This window comes from Ciona robusta, chromosome 1 (assembly GCF_009617815.1).
Source record: "Ciona robusta chromosome 1, ASM961781v2".
NCBI lineage: Eukaryota > Metazoa > Chordata > Ascidiacea > Phlebobranchia > Cionidae > Ciona > Ciona robusta.
In genome coordinates this window covers 11,575,254-11,594,574 of record NC_143235.1, presented here as the reverse complement: position 1 = coordinate 11,594,574, position 19,321 = coordinate 11,575,254, and the positions used below count along the sequence as shown (strand labels likewise).

At 34.0% G+C, this 19,321-nt stretch overlaps 2 protein-coding genes and 1 long non-coding RNA gene across 3 annotated transcripts; 1 reads left to right on the top strand and 2 right to left on the bottom strand.

Annotated features, from left to right (window-relative positions):
* Positions 1–856: 856 nt before the first annotated feature.
* LOC149743215 (uncharacterized) lies at positions 857–3,996 on the bottom strand. The gene is made up of 6 exons (XM_089886364.1): positions 3,824–3,996; positions 3,206–3,331; positions 2,496–2,555; positions 2,151–2,237; positions 1,812–2,021; positions 857–1,471 (listed from the first exon to the last, which is right to left on the bottom strand). Exons 1-6 carry the CDS (start codon positions 3,935–3,937, stop codon positions 1,364–1,366), a joined length of 705 nt encoding a protein of 234 aa, XP_089742490.1. The 5' UTR covers positions 3,938–3,996; the 3' UTR covers positions 857–1,363.
* Positions 3,997–5,620: 1,624 nt separating this feature from the next.
* LOC149743214 (uncharacterized) lies at positions 5,621–14,754 on the top strand. Its single transcript, XM_089886172.1, has 16 exons — positions 5,621–5,758; positions 6,000–6,134; positions 6,623–6,724; positions 7,522–7,610; positions 8,011–8,163; positions 8,729–8,881; positions 9,170–9,327; positions 9,719–9,827; positions 10,219–10,409; positions 10,816–10,864; positions 11,618–11,688; positions 11,899–11,944; positions 12,574–13,610; positions 13,697–13,787; positions 14,066–14,146; positions 14,367–14,754. Exons 1-16 carry the CDS (start codon positions 5,700–5,702, stop codon positions 14,477–14,479), a joined length of 2,637 nt encoding a protein of 878 aa, XP_089742298.1. The 5' UTR covers positions 5,621–5,699; the 3' UTR covers positions 14,480–14,754.
* LOC149743213 (uncharacterized) lies at positions 14,706–17,512 on the bottom strand. The gene is made up of 3 exons (XR_016385826.1): positions 16,731–17,512; positions 15,626–15,729; positions 14,706–14,974 (listed from the first exon to the last, which is right to left on the bottom strand). It is a non-coding gene; the product is annotated as an uncharacterized LOC149743213 (long non-coding RNA).
* Between the last annotated feature and the right edge of the window lie 1,809 nt (positions 17,513–19,321).

The window sequence follows — 19,321 nt, the reverse complement described above, 5'->3', positions numbered from 1 at the left end:
GATTCTGTGTATGTTTATTAAGTAAAGGAAGTTTACCAGATCATTGTTTCATATTTAATCTTGTTACTCTAGTTTAAAATATGTATTACTGTTATTTATTTTTGTAAATTTTGTCATTTGAAAAATTCAGTAGTAAGTGTGAGGTGTTGCCAGGTTTTTCACGGCAAAGAATAATACTACCTCTTTTTTTAAAGTCACTTTTCAATTCCGATTCGGCTTGGTTACAAAACGGACTTTTAAACTTTTCTGTTACGGGGAAAAGTATCGGAGCATACGTATATAAATATAACAAACTAAGTAATAACGCATAAAAATGTAAAACAATTTGTCTACGACGTAGAAATTTGAAGTGTGAAAGTTTGGTCCCAAAAGCTAACAAAAATGGACGCGATTAAATGTGTTGCGTATGCTTTACATTGGCGAGACCTTGGTATGAGTAGGCATGTACAGATTTGTAAAATCAGGGTAACTTAAACTTGATAAGGTAATCGGTAATGTGCCGTAGAATTTAGATTGTAAACAGATTATGTTACATTTGATCATGACAAATGTTCATGTAGCTTTCTGCAAGCTTAGTTTTAAGGTTTATTGTGTTTTTTTTGTTGTTGTACAGATTTTACCATTGCCACGTTTTTCTTATACTTTCAAGCTCATTGAAAAACTCGAAATAGACGTTCTCTTTTACAGTCGTTCTGTATGTTTCCATAATAATTAATTTTTAATGGCCATCCAGGCAACCTATGGATTATATACCTCTGTTAGTATTGTCACTGTATTTTGTTTCTTAGTTCATTTTATTAGTCTCTATTTTGATACTACCTTAGACAAACAAATGAGAACTTCATGGTTTCATACATAATTTGTTACTTATTTTTTATTGTTTCAGTCATAATGATTTATATACAATACGAGCAGGTTATGGTTCAAGGTAAATTGTCACATCTAAAAAATGTAAGAAAAAATAATGTCTAATTTGATATCAGTTATGTGCTGTAGTTTGTGTTCTGCGTGAATAGAATTGGTTGATCATTACTTCATTTGAAAGTGCAATATGTTTAGCTCAAAAAAGTGCAGTAACATTAGATGATAACGATAATTTGATTGTTTTGTAAAGGCAAACAATAAGCAAGGTAAAAGAAACAAAGTGAACTATTTTGAAGAAATAGACCTTTATAATACAGCATGCACTTTTCCAGTCTTTGTTTGCACGTTTAAAACAAAACAAACAATTCTCATTACAAATAGTGTTAGATATTAAAGTTAGTAGCAAAAATATGTCGTTACAATGCGCTTGGGCAAAAATTTATATATATATATATTAAATGTAACTGAATATCAGTCAAAAAATATTTGTTTTAGATAATTATGTTGGATAAGGTGGTGGGTTAGTGATGGGCACTGAGGTTTGCTTTGTCCAATATTCACTTTCAAAGTTAGTTGTTTGTGCTTGTCCTGCATATCCTGTTGTATTCTGAGGAATATTTATACACAAGTGTTTTATTACTTTTGTATTAGGTTTAAAAAAAATTAATGTCATTTGACTGAGATATCCTCACATGGGGGAGCAGGGACAGTCACTATAACATTATTTAATACACCTCTTGCCCGTTCTTGCTTGTGAGTTTACCAATTATGTAGCCATAATTAACTTTCTAGTTACATCAACATGCTGTTTACTTCATCTGGCTGTTATGTTACGTACAGCCTTTTAACCTTCAAATAAGCAACCAGTTATTACTTGGCAGTCATAACATTATACTAGTATTAACTTTTTATTAAAAATGAAAATAGTCAAATTTGTTTTATTGCACCTGGTTTTGTGAATATTGTTGAAGATTCTGAATATCTTGGTGATCTATTGGTATCTGTATGTCGCAATGGCAACATGGTGTCCTGCCTTCCATTTCGGGCATAATACAAAAAGCCAATGTCGATCCGAAGGTGATTATGATTATGAATAAAAATAATGAAAATGCTGCAAGACCAAGTAAACCAAGTGATGTTCCAGAAATTGATGTATTCTGTTGATTAAAAATTTGATTTAAGTGTGTAAGGTTTATCATGTCATAAACAGGTAGATGTATGCAGGTGCATATAACAAGGGGGGGATTGTGGAGTCCGGATGTATGCATTAATGCTTAGTCACCTACCTCACTTCTTGCCCACATTCCTGCAAATACAGCTTGAACAATGAGACATGGAACAACAATAACAATAAATACCATCAGTGACTTGAGCTAAAAAATGATTTCTGTTAATTTTGTTTTTGCCTAGGTCTTCAATTATTGTTTAAGCCTTGTTCTTATTCCTTAATCTAGTCCTTAGTGGTTAAAAAAATTACTGGCATAGTAAGCGAAAAGTACCGGGTTCAATGCTTAACGAGGATACCAGTATGTGTCCATGCCTTCAAGCAAAACACTTAACGGACATTGCTCCAAACCAGTGGTCACTAATAGGAAAATAGAAATCCTTGATATAGGTAGATTAACTCTTACCTGATCTGCGTTTGCGTTTTCACGTCCTGATATAATACCAACAGCTCCCACTCCAATAGTCTGTCAAAATGTGGATGTTTAAATGCTATAATGGTCTTGTATTTTTTTTTGTGAAAGCTGCAAGTCTACTCCAGAGTATGTGAAATTAAATTATTTTAATTTTTTCTTAGTATTTAAAAATGCAAGCTGCTGAAACACAAAATTAAAGTTTCATCTTTAAAATTTTGAACTTAGTTAAATAAAATATTAAAGTCTATTACAGTGTTACAATAAGCAGGTCAGATGCAATATTACGCAAAATATTAATTGTCATATGATTGCATTGATGGTGTAATAAAGCCTTGTTTTATCTATAAACACTGCATTACGTTTACTCAAAACATGACAAGTTTCACTCCTACTTTGAACGCGTCATGAAAAACTTGTTTGTAGTTTCGTTAAACAGTCATTCAAGTAAAGAAAATTCTTTCGAAAAATAAAAATAGAAAGAAAATTCTTGCGCAGTTGCAACAAGTGAAAATAAACCCCATTAAAATGTATTTTCAGAATTTTTAAATACTTTGGGCCAAGTAAATTCTATGCAAAATTTTTATAAATCAGGGTCATGCTACAAAATTGCTACTGATTGGAAAAAGTGAGTATCATTTTTGATGCCTAATTTAATTTGGTTTTAAATTTACAACTATACAACCATACTAACTTTAACTTACCACTAGTCCAGCCCATATTCCTGCCCCTGTTATTGGAAACTGAGGATATGGTTCCTTTGTTTTTATAAATACTGTAACTATTATTCCCAACAACATTGATAGAAAGCCCATCACAACTATCATCACCTGTGTGCATGTAAGACCATTTGAATTCAGTGGTGTCAATTTGTATATTGTGGGCAATAGGATCCTAGAAAGCCTACCCTGAGAATTTTGTAGGGGTTACGGCACTTACCCATTTCCCATTATAAAAGTCATTTATTATTAAATTGTTTATAGAAAAATAAAAACTCTGTTACAGTGAACACCCTTTGTTGTCTAACGACTCTAACCCCTGGAATTTTATAAAATTGTTGCCACTTTGTGACTTACTAATAGACTATTGGTGACTGGGTCATAGCATAGGCATAGCACAAATCTTAGGATCTGGTGCTCCCAAAAATCAGTTTAATAAATTGTACAGTGTTAATATAAATGTAGGCTATATTATGTATATATTTCGCCTAAACAACACTGTCAGTCTCTTATTTAAAAAAGAATGATAAGCACAAGCCACCAGATCATGGTTAGGTTTACAGTATTTTTAATATTTTTCATTACAATTTTCACAAAACTCACTGAGAATATCAAAATGACAATTTTAAAGCATAAGTGCACTTTTTTCAATTGTAATTTCCTCAGTTCAGGAGATACCGGTTGGTGGTTATGACCACCAACACTAATCCCCATCATTTTTCAGATTTATTCTGAATTTCTTTAAAGTTGTAAAACTAAGCTTAAAAACCAAACAATACTCTGCAAAGATATTTTGTAATCAAAGTTTATATATATATATATATATATATTATACAGCTAGTTTACCATTGACTCATTGATAGTCTGTCTACACTAAACTGTACACTAAATATTTAGATGCTACATCTGGTTTTAACTGAACATTTTCATACAACTGAAAAAGTTTTGTTGTTTACAGCTTATGAAACTGCTTTGGAAATCCCCATGATGTGTTTTTCCACCATCTGTCTGTATTTTTCTCAAGACTTTTTTGTTCTCTCTTTTTCTCTCCCTTTCTCTTTTTTCTCTCAGTCCTATCTTGTGGAATGTTAATTATGAGCAGAAATTTTCCCTGTACTTTATTTTGGTTTTTCTCTGTTTTTTGATCAATTGCTATAACCTAAACCACCCTTTTTATTTATTTCGTAGTATTTAAATATTTTTGGTTTGCTTATTAAGTTATTAGAGTAGCCATGCAATTTAGTATTAACTTTAAAGCTGTTTTACGCTGCGTACTGGTTTTAACAGTACGACTGCTGCATTGAAATTGTATCCTGTCTCTTATTTCATTTTAATATTCTGACTTAATGGTGGAGAGAAATATGAAACAGAATTAAATATCTCATATATATATACCTTAATAATTTATATTATACACCCTATATTATATATTAGTGGTTAGCGCGCCTGCCTGTAACCCAGAGGTAATGGGTACAAGGCTCGATGCTGCTACCATTGTGGCCGTGGGCGCATGTGTCCTTGGGCAAGACACTTAACGGCAATTGCTCCAACCCAGTGGTCACTAATGGGTTGTCTAAATTATCAGCCATACATAAAAAAAAACCCAAAAAATAATTACCCACAAAGTAACATACAAGGTAACTCGTAAGCTGGTACGAGGTGTTAACCCGTGTGATAACGACTGTCGTTTTCCGGCCACGCGAGGATAAAGTAAGTTACATTCATTCATTCACACCCTATACGACTTTAATGCATTACATAATGATACATAAACGTACTGGTACTAGCTCCATTTATAATATAGATAATTCCTCAAAATTATGTAAAATCGGGAGTTCTCTATATCGAATGTTCGAATTTAAAAATTATTTTAAAACAAATTCTAATGTAAGTAGATATATACCTTAAATAATACTGTTAGGTCAATTACATCTATGTAAATCAATCAAGAATAACCGATTAGAGAAGGTTAAACAAAAAAATTATTACAATTTTTTTAGGTAATGTTTTACAAAGATATGAAATAAACGTTAGTTGTTTTTCTTCGCATGTTGTGGTCATAATAAGCGTTGTTAAATGTCACGTAGGTTTCTTGTTTCATACATTGTGTGCCCACTTATAGTTTCGTATGTTGATTGTTACGTTGTGGGTGTAAGTTTTTTGTTTTTTTCCGTTATGACTGGCAATTTGGACTACGCGACAACCCATTAGTAACCGCTAGTTTGGACTGTTTAAAGCAATTAGCAATGTTTATTAAGGGGCTTGCTTAAGGGTACACACACCAACAATAGTGAAAGCGTTGAGCTTTATGCCCAGTATCTTTGGTTAATATGGCATACACTTTAACTGCTGTGGCATGGCACCGGAATACCAGACATATTTTGATCTAGATGTAATTAACTTTTTACACCAAATATAATGTGAAAACAGGTTGTTTAGGACTTGTTTATAATATATTCTGAATGTATATTTGAAAAACATGGAAAAGCAAATCAAACGGAACCTCAGCTGCAAACACAAGATTTGTAGAAGAACAAGGTAACAATCTATTTCACAGAATTATTTAAAAAAAATTCTATTGTGTATCAGTGACCCAAATAACTAATTCAAACAATTATGAAGTTACAAACGTGTTTTCTTTGTAATAAATTGGACGAAAATCAAAGGATTTTTTTAAAATATGAATATTTTTCATTGAACCAGAGCCAAGGTATTCATTGAACTTAAAAACTTAGAAAATACATTAAGTCTAACTTCTTCCCTCATGCGCTGTGCAAAGGTATCGTAACTACAAGTTCTGCCATCTGCACATTCTCGATGACAAGTCAGCCCCCTTTACAACATGCCAATATATATCGAATGTTACCAAAAGAAAATGTTCGAATCCAGCGTTGAAACCAGATCGCAGCAACAGGTACGTTCCGTGGTTAAATGTTGCTATTGTGCCTCAGGTGGTTTCAGAAATCTCTTGTGTTACATTCTTACTATGTTTTATTGGTTCCATCTGTATTGCAAATATAGTAGGGTGGGGGAAGTTGGGACATCTTTAACGCATAATATCCAGATATCTGGATGGTGTTTTGAACAATGAACAACAGTCCATGGGGATCGTGAGGATATGGACATACGGTTTTATAATTCTTTGCTTTTTCTTTGTTTCTGACCAAATGGGATGGGAGGAGAAAATAGAATGAAAAGCTGTCCCATCTTTCCCCAACCTACTATATTAATAATGATGTTAGCCAAGTCCAATTTTTAATAAACAGGAATAGTTCATGAACCCTCAGTTATATAACTTTAAAATAACATTTTTTTCTACTGTTCTTGTGCTTGAATTATTAAAAGAGCTGAAATTTCTTTGTTTTAAAATCACCTGTGATCTAAACCAGTCAATATTTCCAGCACCGTACCTTGCTTATGTGAGATACACAACAACGCGAAAATTCAAACAAACAGGATAAAATATCGAAGTCATAGAAAGAAGAATTCAAAGCTTGGTGAAAGGTTAGAATTTTTGTGGCTGCCATTTCCTAAAGCCCTAGCCTAAAGAATGCATGACTAAATCAACAAATGGAAGTCCTCATTTTTCTTAGGACTTTTTCAAAGTTAAGTCTCAGTTCAAATACAGTAAATGCTTATTTTTTCATATATTTTAGGTATTTCTGTTTTATGCGGGTTTTATTATTTAAAAATTCATGTTAAAGATAATGTTAAAAAAAAAACATTGTTGCCGGTAAAGTTACCCAATTACCAAATATTAAACAAGACACTGCATTTACTAACAGTTGTTATTAAACTTATTATTATAGTTTTTTTAGTATCAGTCAACAAAAACTTGTAACTTGTAGAGTAGGGATGCACATTACAGAATTTCGAATCCGTGAGATTCGAATCCTTTTGTATTCAAATCTAATTACGGGATTCGGTACTCTGTTTAATGATGTGATCACACGTCATTTTATAACTATATTAACAATTTTTAAAACTTAATAATTTTGAAAAAAAATTTGTGTTTGTGGGACTTTCGAAGGTAAACATTCCCAACGTCTTTTCATAGCCTGCTATACGTTTTGTGACGCAAAAACTACCCAATAGTACAATTTTTAATCATTTTACAGCTCATGATCCAACAAGGCTACTATGAAAGAGTCAATAAACTGACTGAGGTGGCTAAAATTATTTTTTTTCCTGTGAATTTAAAGAGATTCGAAATTCTAGATTCGGAATTCTAGATTCGAAATAAAGTATTCTAGGATATCCTAGAATACCTAATTATTCTGTAATGTGCATCCCTATTGTAGAGACTACCAACCAACGCTACTCCAAAAACTTCGTAAACATCATAAAAGCAATGATGGTGAAGCAAAACATAACACAGATGATGAAAGCGGTAAAATATTACATTTTTAATATTTCCCACTTTATAGGGTAAAAGTGTTTGTGCATTTTCGCAAATTTGGTATGTTTTTTAAGTATCACACTATTTTTGTTTTTTAAATATCTTATTTTGTTTTCCCTATTTAAATATATATTTTATATAAATTTAAAACATTTCTTGTTTATTTTCCCAATAGCTGTTTCTAATATAGATACGTTGTCTCCACAGTTTAACGAAACGATTAAATTGGTTAAAAATGGAAATGACTGCGTAACGGTCTGCATTTTAGAATAGGGTTACTGTTTAAAGTAACATAAAACACAAAATTTCAACTAATAGTAGTCAGTGCTTATACCCTATTCCAAATTATATGCAAATTAAAATATCCCCATATTTTTAAATACATTACCAGGACAACCATATGACTTGGCAATGGAACAATTGGAACTTGACACATATGAGAACAGACAGTGGGTGACGGGTCTTTCTACAAGCTGGAAATCTGGTGAAGCGGATATTGATGTAGATTTGGTGGAAGATTTGAACAACCCATTAAAATATGCAGGTGGGGTGGGGGTGTTTGGTTCATGTTACTAAGCTATTATAACCAAACAGTAGAACTGTCTGCATCAGTGGTTTTCAACTTTCATGACGGTCGGGCAAATATATTACAATTTTCTTCCCCTTGCATAAACTTCAATACAGCCACGATAACACTGAAAATTTTTAAAAGCAACAAATTTTTCATTAAATTGAAGTTTCCATTCTTTGCTTTTGAGTTGCATACTTTTGTCGTAATTATGCTTCAGGTAAGTTTAGATTTTTAAGGTTCCATCAAAAATGTGTTTTAAAATTTTATCGCTTCGTAAGCTAAAAGATTAAGAACCACTGGTTAACATCATTGGTGCCATGCTTCAGCGGCAAGGTTCAAGCCCACCTGGAAATTTTTTGAACTGCATTAACCAGTCACAATTTTAGAACCAATGAGTTGAAAATTGTTTTACGGATTGTGTATCCATCCTTGCCTGCATCTATTCCTGCCCACCCTTTAATTTTAAAAGATTGGTGCCTATTCTTTTAGTAACATATTTTGTTAAAAATGCTAAATTAACAGTCCATGCTTTTTACAGGAGCATATACTGCAGAGGAAGTGATTTCAATGTCGAAAGATCGTTTAGTTCGATTGCAGTCGTTATACATTGATCAGTTCAAACATCTTCACCGAACACTACAAGAAGGGAGGAGAAAATATTTGGTTGATAAATCCATTGAAGAACAACAAGGTGAGGGAATTATAAAATATAACAAAATTGAAGTTTTAGGTTTTATCGGTATTGGTATGTGCGCCCACTTAAAACTATTTTTCAAAAAAAACAAAACTTTTTTCCAAAATTGTTTGAAGTTCAAGCACTCAATGTGTTTGGGACATTTCGCAATGTCATTGTCTATTTCACATCTCCATTTCTAGAATGTTTTAAAAATTTGTGGCAGATTTATAAATTTTTAGGCAGATATGGACTATGACGATTTTGTTATAAATATTGATATAAAAATAAACCGGTCCTCCTCAGGTTCCTCCCACTCCTCCTCCAAACAACTCTCCTCCAGGAGCGAGCATCAACATCTCCACGAACTCAAATCCCTCGTTGGATTCCGAAGAAGATCAGGAGAGGAAATTCTTCTTCATAAAAAGTTGAAGAAAAGAAGACTTGAGATTACAAAGGGAAAAGTGAGTTTTTTGAAGACATAAATTGCGGGAAGTTTTTTGTTGTCAGTTTTTATCATGGAGGGACTTATTCAGACCACATTTTTACTGAAAACCAAATTTTTTTTTTTGAAAAAATTATTTTTTAAAAGATTTATAATACAAAATGATAAGATTTGTTGTACAAAACCAATACACTTGTTTCTAAGCCATTCAAAAAAGTAATAAAATTTTCAATAGTGAAGAATCTTCCGGTGCGTTACAGATTAGGCTGGTGGGAAGTGTTAGGAGTTAGTGGTTAAGGGTTAGGGGTTAGCAGATAACATAGGTGGAAGGTTTCTTCACTAGCACCAAAAAAGAAATTGCAAGTGCCCATTGTAGAAATTAGCTATCATTTTCACACTTATTCATGCAGACTGTAATGCCCATGGAGCCACAACCACACCGGTCAAGGTGTAGTCACGTGACCAAGAACACAAGGTGCAAATCAAGCTGCTTGCCATACACTAAATACTGCACTGCTCGTAAGTTTTAACATGAAAGTATTTAATTTTAATTACATAAATAAATTTTAATTACATAAATATATTGAGGTTTTAAATCCAGGGTGGCAGGGTGGACAGTCCAATTAGAGCATTTTCTGCATTGCAAAATTACATTTCACCCAATTTTGTTTTACAGATTAGTAGTCTCTTTTTATTTCCTGCATTTTTAAATTGGTATTGTGAACTGTTATGTATTAGTAAGAACGTTTTCTTTGTAAAGTACACCATAGCTCTGAAATTATAAAACCTTGCTCTAATACTCCATAACATAACTCAAACTCATTAAACCTAAATTTTGACTTTTCCTTTTTGAGATAGCCAACCACGAAAATATGTTTTTTCTGTCTTACACCCATACATGCCTTTTCAGATATTTTGGAAGACCCGTTACAAATAATGTACAAGAAATGCAACTGGAAAGGCTGCACAATCCCAGTGTGTGTAATGTCATTAGAACAAAGCAAACAGAAAGCGCAATGCTTTTGTCCTGCTCATGGGGAACTGCCAGAGTTCTCACAGAAACTGGAGAAACTTGTGTCTAACATTGGTGAATCTAATACTGTAAGTTCATGTTATAGCTTATAAGGTGCCAAACCTGGGAGGGTGGGGTAGACAGGTCTACCCTAGAACTTGCTGCACTGTATATAATTCAGTACGCATTGCAGCTATGTTAAATTTGTTTCATAAGATTGCGTGTTTAACTATCCATGCCTCACTTGCGATTTAAAAAGTTTGGCATACACTTCTATTATTTTGTTATACTGTTTAAAAAAAACTGATATTGCTGGGATTTTAATCTATAATAGTATGTTTCTATGTGCCCTAGTTTTCACTTTACGTTCAACTTATTTCCCAAAATACTGTTTTACAAGGATTGTTTGCCTATTATATGTTACGCTTTTTTATTGAAATGGAATGCTTTTCAATGTTCTTATTGTTCCACAATATTCAGTATATTGCATTCTAGGTTATTGTGACTGATAATGTTTCTGTGAAGGAGGAAACAAAGGAACAAGGTGAGCATTTTCAACTGACAATACTGTGCATAGCATTCAATTATTTCAAAATTTAAGTCCTGTATGCCTATATGATAAAATTTTAACTTCTGGAGGTATATCCGATGGAATTGTGGATTTTAAACAGTTTTCTAAGGTTTTACAAAGATCAGCCAAACAGTATTTTTTGTATTTAAATTGTGCAACAAATTAAGGGTTTTTGGCCGAATCTTGATTAGGGATGCACATTACAGAATTTCGAATCCGTGAGATTCGAATCCTTTTGTATTCGAATCTAATTACGGGATTCGGTATTCTGTTTAATGACGTCATTACACGTCTTCTCATAAACTATATTATCATTTTTTGAAACTTATAAATTTAAAAAAAAAATATTTTCGTATTTGTGGGACTTTCGAGAGTAAACGTTTCGTAACGTCTTTTCATAGCCTGCTATACGTTTCATGACGCAAAAACTACCCAATAGTACAATTTTTGATCATTTTACAGCTCATGATCCAACAAGGCTGCTATGAAAAAGTCTTTAAACTGACTTATGTGGGTAAAATTATTTCTTCCTATAAATATAAAAAGATTCGAAATTCTAGATTCGGAATTCTAGATTCGAAATAAAGTATTCTAGGATATCCTAGAATACCTAATTATTCTGTAATGTGCATCCCTAATCTTGATGAGGGTTTTTGGCCGAATAACAACTTGAGGGTTTTTGGCCGAATCTTGATTACTAAAACCAAATACCTTTTGTTTAAACAGATGTAGAAATTGCTGAAGTGTTGGGTGATATTCTAACTACTGTAGAAGATGGATTAAATATCATTAATATGGTGGGTTTACATGGGCCTAGATACATTCATCTAATATCTAATATAACATTTAGTCATTTTTTGTATAAACAAACTCAAAAAAGCAAAAAATTTTAATAAAAAATGGATATTTAAAAATTATATTAAATATTCTGCTATTTCTTTTTAAAGCTAACGATAACATTAATTTAAATTCTGTGCTAGATAAATAACTTTATTACTGTCTTTCAGGACACTTTGATTGAACCAAAGGAAGAAATGGTGAATGGCATTGAAGGTAATAGTCTAGTTATTCAAGTTGTTGTATTGAGTTCATTTACTTATATAGCGAGTACCATACTAAATGAAGAAAATATCACATCAAGCCAGTGTTTCTATGATACACCTTGTATTTATGCACCTGAAACAGTGTTTCGTATCCGTGTGCGCATTAAGTTATTACAGACATCCAGGTGTTCTAGATAACTTTGGTCATTATTCTTTGGACACACTTGCATGCAGAACACTATACACCCCAGCCTAGATCTTTGAAGCAAAAGTGTCTGAGTTTTAACACACCCAGTTTCATCTGACAAAATGTAATATGGATTCATTATTGTTTACTTATGTATATCGTGTATTTATTTTATACATGTTAAATACTGTTGCTGTTCAGCTATACTTCGGGTACCTGTATTTGAAGTATGAGAAAAACATGGTGTGTTCAATCAGGTTGAAAAGTATAAATAAATCCACACACAACATAATGAACAGATGATATTAAACAATATTTATATCTACATTATATACTGCATTTTATCATTTTAAGTTAAAATTTTCCTGGTTTTACAAAAAAAGCCAATGATGCAGTTTATTTCGTCTAATATTTACCTACATACTTGATGTTGTGAAATAATAAATCCACAGATGACAAGGAAGAAGTGATCCCCATACCTCCCCCTGTGGTTGATGATACACCCATGATCTTAGTGGAGGAGGACTCTATGGATGTTGGGGAGCATCAGGATGAATCGCATCCTCCCATGGATGTGGATCCCCCGGAAGATGTTGATTCTTCCAAGAGTTCTTCCGTCATTGATTCCATTTCAACAGGTCAGCTCTTCATGGTTAGTAATTCACCAGGTGAGGGAGCCCTTCACCTTGAGCCGTTGATCCCGTCGCTGTCGAGCCATGGCCACACGGTGTCAGTGTTACCGTCCGAGAACAATAACGATTCGTGTGAAAAATTTTTGCGAGAAAAAGGTTATGCGGAAAATGCAGAAACAGAAAGTCGGCAGAGCGTAACGCTCGAAATCGGTGATGCGAAACAAAGTAAATCGACAGAAGCAAAAGTTCAACACCAGGGGGCAATAATATCGGTGAGCAACGAACGAACAAAAGATGAAAAAACTTCCAAGAAAATCGTCACAACCACTCTCGTACCCCCTGTTGAAACGAAGCGGGAGACACCTGATAAGGAAGAGCATTTGGAGGAAGATGTTTCAACCGCATCCAATATTTCGAGGAATCCTGTTGAATCACTACCTCCACCAAGTGGTAAGCCACCACCACTTGCGTTGCTGCCGGGCGTTAAGTTAAATATGAAGACAGTTCAATCACATGAAACTTCATCATCAGTTCATAAGATCCAATCATGTGCTGATCATAAACCTCAATCACCTGAAACTGTATCACCAGATCATATGATTCAATCTCATGAAACTTCTTCACCAGATCATATGATTCAATCACGTGAAACTCCATCTTCAGATAATATGATTCAATCACGTGAAACTTCATCACCAGATCATATGATACAATCAGGTGATGATCATGAACCTCAATCACGTGAATATAATGAACCCAAAACAGATGAAATTTCCAAAGTACAATCACCTGTTCATGATGAACCCGATTCACATGATCATGATGAGCCAAAAGTTCATAAAGACGAATCATCAAAAGTGAGTTAGTTTACAAACTGTATCTTAAATTTGCAACAATTTAATGGAAAATAGTAAAATTTATTATATTATATAAATACAAACAGGTTCCACCAACAACCAGTGATAAGAAGTTGGATTCAACATGCGAAGTTTCAACGTTAATTTCAACTTCGGATCAAGATGTTGTTACAACAGGTAAAACTTTTTAAAATCAAATGTTAGATGTTGTATGTAAGTCTGGTTGCAATTGTTTTCATACAGGAGCCATTTAAGCAGCTATAATGTATCTTTGTATGTATGTTGTAGCATACATCAACCTCAAAATTTGATTTTGCTTGTTACGTGTTTTCAATCACTTGCCCTGATTCTGCAAATTGTTGTTTAGGCGTTGTGCTATGTATATTAATTTTGAAAAAAATACTGATTTTCCTTATGAAATAATACAAGCATTTTAATGTTTCTCTCTGTTTCAGACCCTATACCCGATGTCAAGCCACCAAGAGAGCAAAACAAAGAAGACGAATATCATGATTCGTCGGATTCCTCCATGCCAGGTTAGTTTAGTTTTAGAAATCACTACCCAAAAATAAAAAAATTATTAAATTGGTTGCGAAAAATCCAATTGTGCATTTGTTCTCTTAACTAAAACAAAACAGAATATTTTTCAAAGCATCATAAGCTTATTTAAACAAGAAAAACTGTATAATATAGAGTGCAGCATACTGTATCCGACAATTTGTAGTGTTTGTAACACTGAGATTTTATATTTTAAAGCCTCCCCTGCCAGCAAGAGTGTTTCGCCGATGGGTGGCGATCGTAAGCCGTCCAGCGCTGACGAGGAAACAGCTGTTGCTTCTCTTCTGTCTCTCTGCAGCGCGACCGAGTGATGACGTTATAACAATGAATTGTGACGTCCTAATGCGACATGGTGACGTCATAATATCGACATGTTAGTAAAACTCACACCAACACCTGCATGCATTGAAACGCACGGCCACATTTGAAAATATTTTGTTTTATTTATTCGGGTGTGTTCGTATGATCTTTTCACCGAGTACGTTCTTTGTAAATCACTAAACTCGCTATTTTGGCAGGTGTACTACACTTTCAAAGTTTGTTCATTTTCTGTTTTATTACAAAAAAATCGTCGCCCGTCATGAAAGTATAATTTATCGTCGCAGTGTTTCCCGACGCGTCTTGAGTGTCACTGTGTTAAGTTATTATTATAGCAAGTTAAGGTACGCGGATAGTTAAAGGACATGGTTGACACACGTTAGGGCAAGATGCGCTGCAGATATATTTAAGTATCTGTCGTCCACGTATGTTACATGACCGTCTGTTCACCAGTCGACGACATTGAGAATGGAGATCTCTGCATTCCCCCTGTAAGTTGGAATAAGGTAAATTTTTATTATATATAGTAGGGTAAAGGAATATGGGACACCTTTGGCACATAATATCCAAATATCCTGATCGTGTTTAAAACAATTAACAATGGTCTATGGGAGTCGTGAGGATATGGTTTTAAAATTCATTGATTGTTCTTTGTTTACTACCAAATGAGACGAGAAAACAGAATGAAGGAGTGTCCTATCTTCCCCACCTTACTGTATAGTTATTAAGGTAATATAATAAGTGAGGTAAGTTGGGACATTTACACACTTTGTTAACCGTATTTTTGGGTGCTAACCGTGGTGCACTGTCGAGACCTTACTTGCTAATTGTTCTCTTGTACTCTATATATACGTCTACCGCAGCGCTGGATTACAGTGAGAACCTACTTCCGGAAACTCGAAAAATATTTTTTTTTAACCGTGACATTGTATGAAGGACACCTTAATTCCAGATTGCAACGAAGTAACGAACGTAATAGCATGGTCAAGTCTACTTAAGGTTAAGGAAGTTTTTCTCAAAGAAAGTTTAGCAGTTATCAGTTAACATGTTGTTTTTTATAACAAGCTAAAGAACATTTGGGCTCTCAAGGAATTTGTATAAGCAAGCTTGAACCATAGATTTTACAGAACACAACTTACGACAAGTGCCTGTCTTTACCAGGGAGAGACGTCGCAGTAAGATATCAGGTTGTCCGTTTGTAGAAGTGGCAAGGAAAAGGCAGGAAATAAAGATTAGTAAAAACCTGTAAATATATTTGATTAAAAGGGGAGTTGTGGGTTACGCTATTTGTTGTTTAATATGTCATGCATAGTAGAGTGGGGAAGATAGGACACCTTTTCATTCTATTTTCCCGTTCCGATGGGTAGTAAATAAAGAACATTCAAAGAATTTTAAAACCGTATCGTCACGACTCCCATGGATCATTGTTAATTGTTTAAAGGTGTCCCACCTTACCTCATAGTACTTTTGGGTTATAAGACCATGATGAAACATCTGCGTAAATGTAATTATTGGAATAAATCTTTAAATGTACGTTAACTATCTGTCATAGCGTAAACATTCACGAAATAGCTAATGGATGCGGTCAAAAACATCTTTTTTTCAAACCACAAATTTCATATTGTGTTTTTTTTTCTTTGTGATTTCTCCCACAGCAATTGTACGTTACACTCAGCATAGCAATTTGTTAAAATTGTAGCGGAATATTTTGCGAGCGGGTATGTAGTCTAGTACCGCCCGAGGGGTCAGACGAACTTACTACACAATTGCAGTTTATGAACACCAGTGTTGGTACCTATGATAGTAATGTGATATTTTCTGTGGATTATTATAAATAATGTATTCGTTATTTGCGATGCTAAAGAACCGCTTATGGGTTTAGAAAGCAGGTGTCCTATTTCTCATATTATCCAACGTGGCGAAATGCGGAACCAATTCGTGTATAAATGACAACAGTGAACCGGGTCGAATAGACATATTTGTTTCCGAAGCCAAAAATTCCGTTCCTTCACTCGTAACTTATATACATGCAGGTTTACTTGCTATAAGCGTGTCCGCATTTTGTAATCAGCATCAACATAATAATTAGTTGAAACGCGGTTTCGGAAAATACAAGACTTTTTTGATCTGAAATGCCATGGGCCGTAGGTAATTTTTACTCAAAACCCGCTAAACCTGGAAATATGCGGCACTTAGGTGACGTATATCATATTCAAATCCAGCATGTTATAATTAAGCACTTACATGGTTGTTGCTTTCATCTTGACCGGTACTGATGTGTATGATGCAATCGAAAACGAAAAATTAAAATATTAGTATTTTACAGTTATTCTTACAATGTTGTACTGAAAAAAAAACATGATAAAAAAGAGTTACATTAATAGACTTTATAAACGAAATCACAGTTTTAACCTATTCACTTTCTATTATTTTTTCTTCTTCAATTATAATATGGTAGGCCGGTAGGGTGAGGGAAGATGGGGCATCTTTAGCACATAAGATCAAAATGTCTTGATCGTGGTTTTAAACAATTAACAACAGTCTATGGGAGTCGTAAGGATACGGTTTTATAACTCTTTGAATTTTCTTTGCTTACCAATATTGGGACAGAGAAATATATAAAAAAGATGCTCTATCTTCCCCGCCCCCCTCATACTAAACAAATAACTATAGTCTTGGGCAAAGTCTTGGGTGTATATAGGTGTAGTCTCAATAACACATTTGCATTTAGCAAACCACATTTACACGCGTACAACCTGACGTATTTTCCGAACACTGTATGGCGTTTAGACACTAATATTGCATGCATTATGGCTGAATTGCGCACAATATTTGCTGATTTGCGTACAATATGTAGCTGATTTGCACACATTATAGCTGATTTGCGCACATATAACTGCGCACATTATAACTGATTTACGCACATATAACTGGCTTGCGCACATCATAGCTGATTTACGCACATTAAAGCTGATCTGCGCATATTTATAACTGATTTGCGCATATTTATAACTGATTTGCACACATCATAGCTGATTTACGCACATTATAGCTGATCTGCGCATATTTATAACTGATTTGCGCACATATAGCTGATTTGCTTATACATTTACTTAAATCTGCCTACCAACAACTAAACCTGCTAACAGTTACACGTTTTATAACACATTCCCGATTCACGCAACTCCCAGTTTTGAAAACTTTTTCAAAAAAATCCAATATCTAATTACAGACTGATCCGCATGACTAATATTTAATTCGCCAGTGACGTCATCACTCCTCACTTTCATGACAGTGTGTCTTTATGACGTCACAGGCAAACAGCGTCTGACAGAGATCGTTATCTGTCATAGATACAAACACAAAACCGAGTTAACACAGAACATAGACTGCCTCATACACAATTACGAACAATAGTAATCACTCAGCTCTTGTTTTCAAGACTTGTTATTCCTTGAAAACCCCATGATTTTGTCATAAATGTCAAATTACAAATAGTTTGTATATAACCTCCAACGTAACGCATATATTTTGCTTAGTGTTTGTTTTCTTATCCTTGAGGTGAGTTACATAAAGGTTCGAAAATGGAAATGACAGCTGTTTATAACTTTTTCCTTCTTTATGAAAAGTGTTTATTTTTAACTTTTGCCAGCTAATACAAACCCAGTAATTTCAAGCACTATATTTTGGTAATTTAGCAAGTGGTTTACTGCTCAGATTTAATCTGTAGTAGGGTCGGGAAAGATGGAGCGCCTGTTCATTTTATTTTCTCGCCTAATTTGGTAATAAACAAAAAACTTTCTAATAATTTTAACCTCACAACTCCCATAGACCGTTGCTTACTGTTTAAAACACGATCACGATATTTGAATGTGCTAATGATGTCCTTTCTCCCCCACCCTATACTATATAACAGCCATAGCCAAGCCAACTAACTGATATCAGCCGAATCTAACATTAAACCGCAAAATAGCATGCAGCCGCCTCCACACCGCTTGTTTATCAACAAAATCAAAGCCAAGGTATCAATCGTTACATTTCACGCTATAACGCCCAACCCTTGACCGCTTAACCTTAAACGCCAAGCCCAACGTGCGATATACAACTGCGCTAGATGCATCAAGACTTGGTTGAGGTTTTTTTTAAGAGACCTCCATTTCGCCCGTAGCAATATATAGGCGCTCATGTTTTCCGCTCGTTGTGTTTATGCAGATTAACCTTCACGCCAAAACCAACATCTAAAATATACAGCGGCCCCTAAGTAATTTAGGCCTCGATCGCCTGCAGGTTTCCCCGTAAAATTAGAATAATATTTTAGAATATGGTCCAAGTGACGTCATGTTTTATTACGTCACGACACGTGACCATCTCGTCTCATTGGATACGAATACCTTCTAGAAATAAATTGTTTTATGCTGTAATATTAAAACTACATTCAATGATTTTTATCTGATAGCCTACGCTTTATACGGTGCGACTAACTTTCAACACAATAGTGACGTAAACGTACAAATCTCGTTCAAAATAGTAGGGTAGGTTTTAAGATGAGACATTTTATTTTATTTTATTTTATTTTCTTGATCCATTTGGTAGTACGCAAAGAACATTTACAGATTTAGATAACCGGAGCCCTAAATCAAAACAAGCGTTGTTAATTGTTTAAAACTCGACCAGAAAATATGGTATTTAGGTGTTATCCCACCTTCCCTCTTGTACTATATACATACGCAATAAAAATCCTATTTTATTACTAACGTAACTTTGTAATCTATAAAGAACAAACACCTATCTCTCAAATAAAACACACATATACACGTATACTCGCATACAAGCTA

Coding starts and splice junctions, on each gene's coding strand:
- LOC149743215 (XM_089886364.1), bottom strand. CDS start 3,937: ATGATGGGGATTAGTGTTGGTGGTCATAACCACCAACCGGTATCTCCT. Junction 2,556..3,205: donor GAATATGGGCTGGACTAGTG/GTAAGTTAAAGT, acceptor ACATTTTGACAG/ACTATTGGAGTGGGAGCTGT. Junction 1,472..1,811: donor AACAATATTCACAAAACCAG/GTGCAATAAAAC, acceptor AATATTCCTCAG/AATACAACAGGATATGCAGG.
- LOC149743214 (XM_089886172.1), top strand. CDS start 5,700: ATGGAAAAGCAAATCAAACGGAACCTCAGCTGCAAACACAAGATTTGT. Junction 10,410..10,815: donor ACATTGGTGAATCTAATACT/GTAAGTTCATGT, acceptor ATTGCATTCTAG/GTTATTGTGACTGATAATGT. Junction 13,611..13,696: donor ATAAAGACGAATCATCAAAA/GTGAGTTAGTTT, acceptor AAATACAAACAG/GTTCCACCAACAACCAGTGA.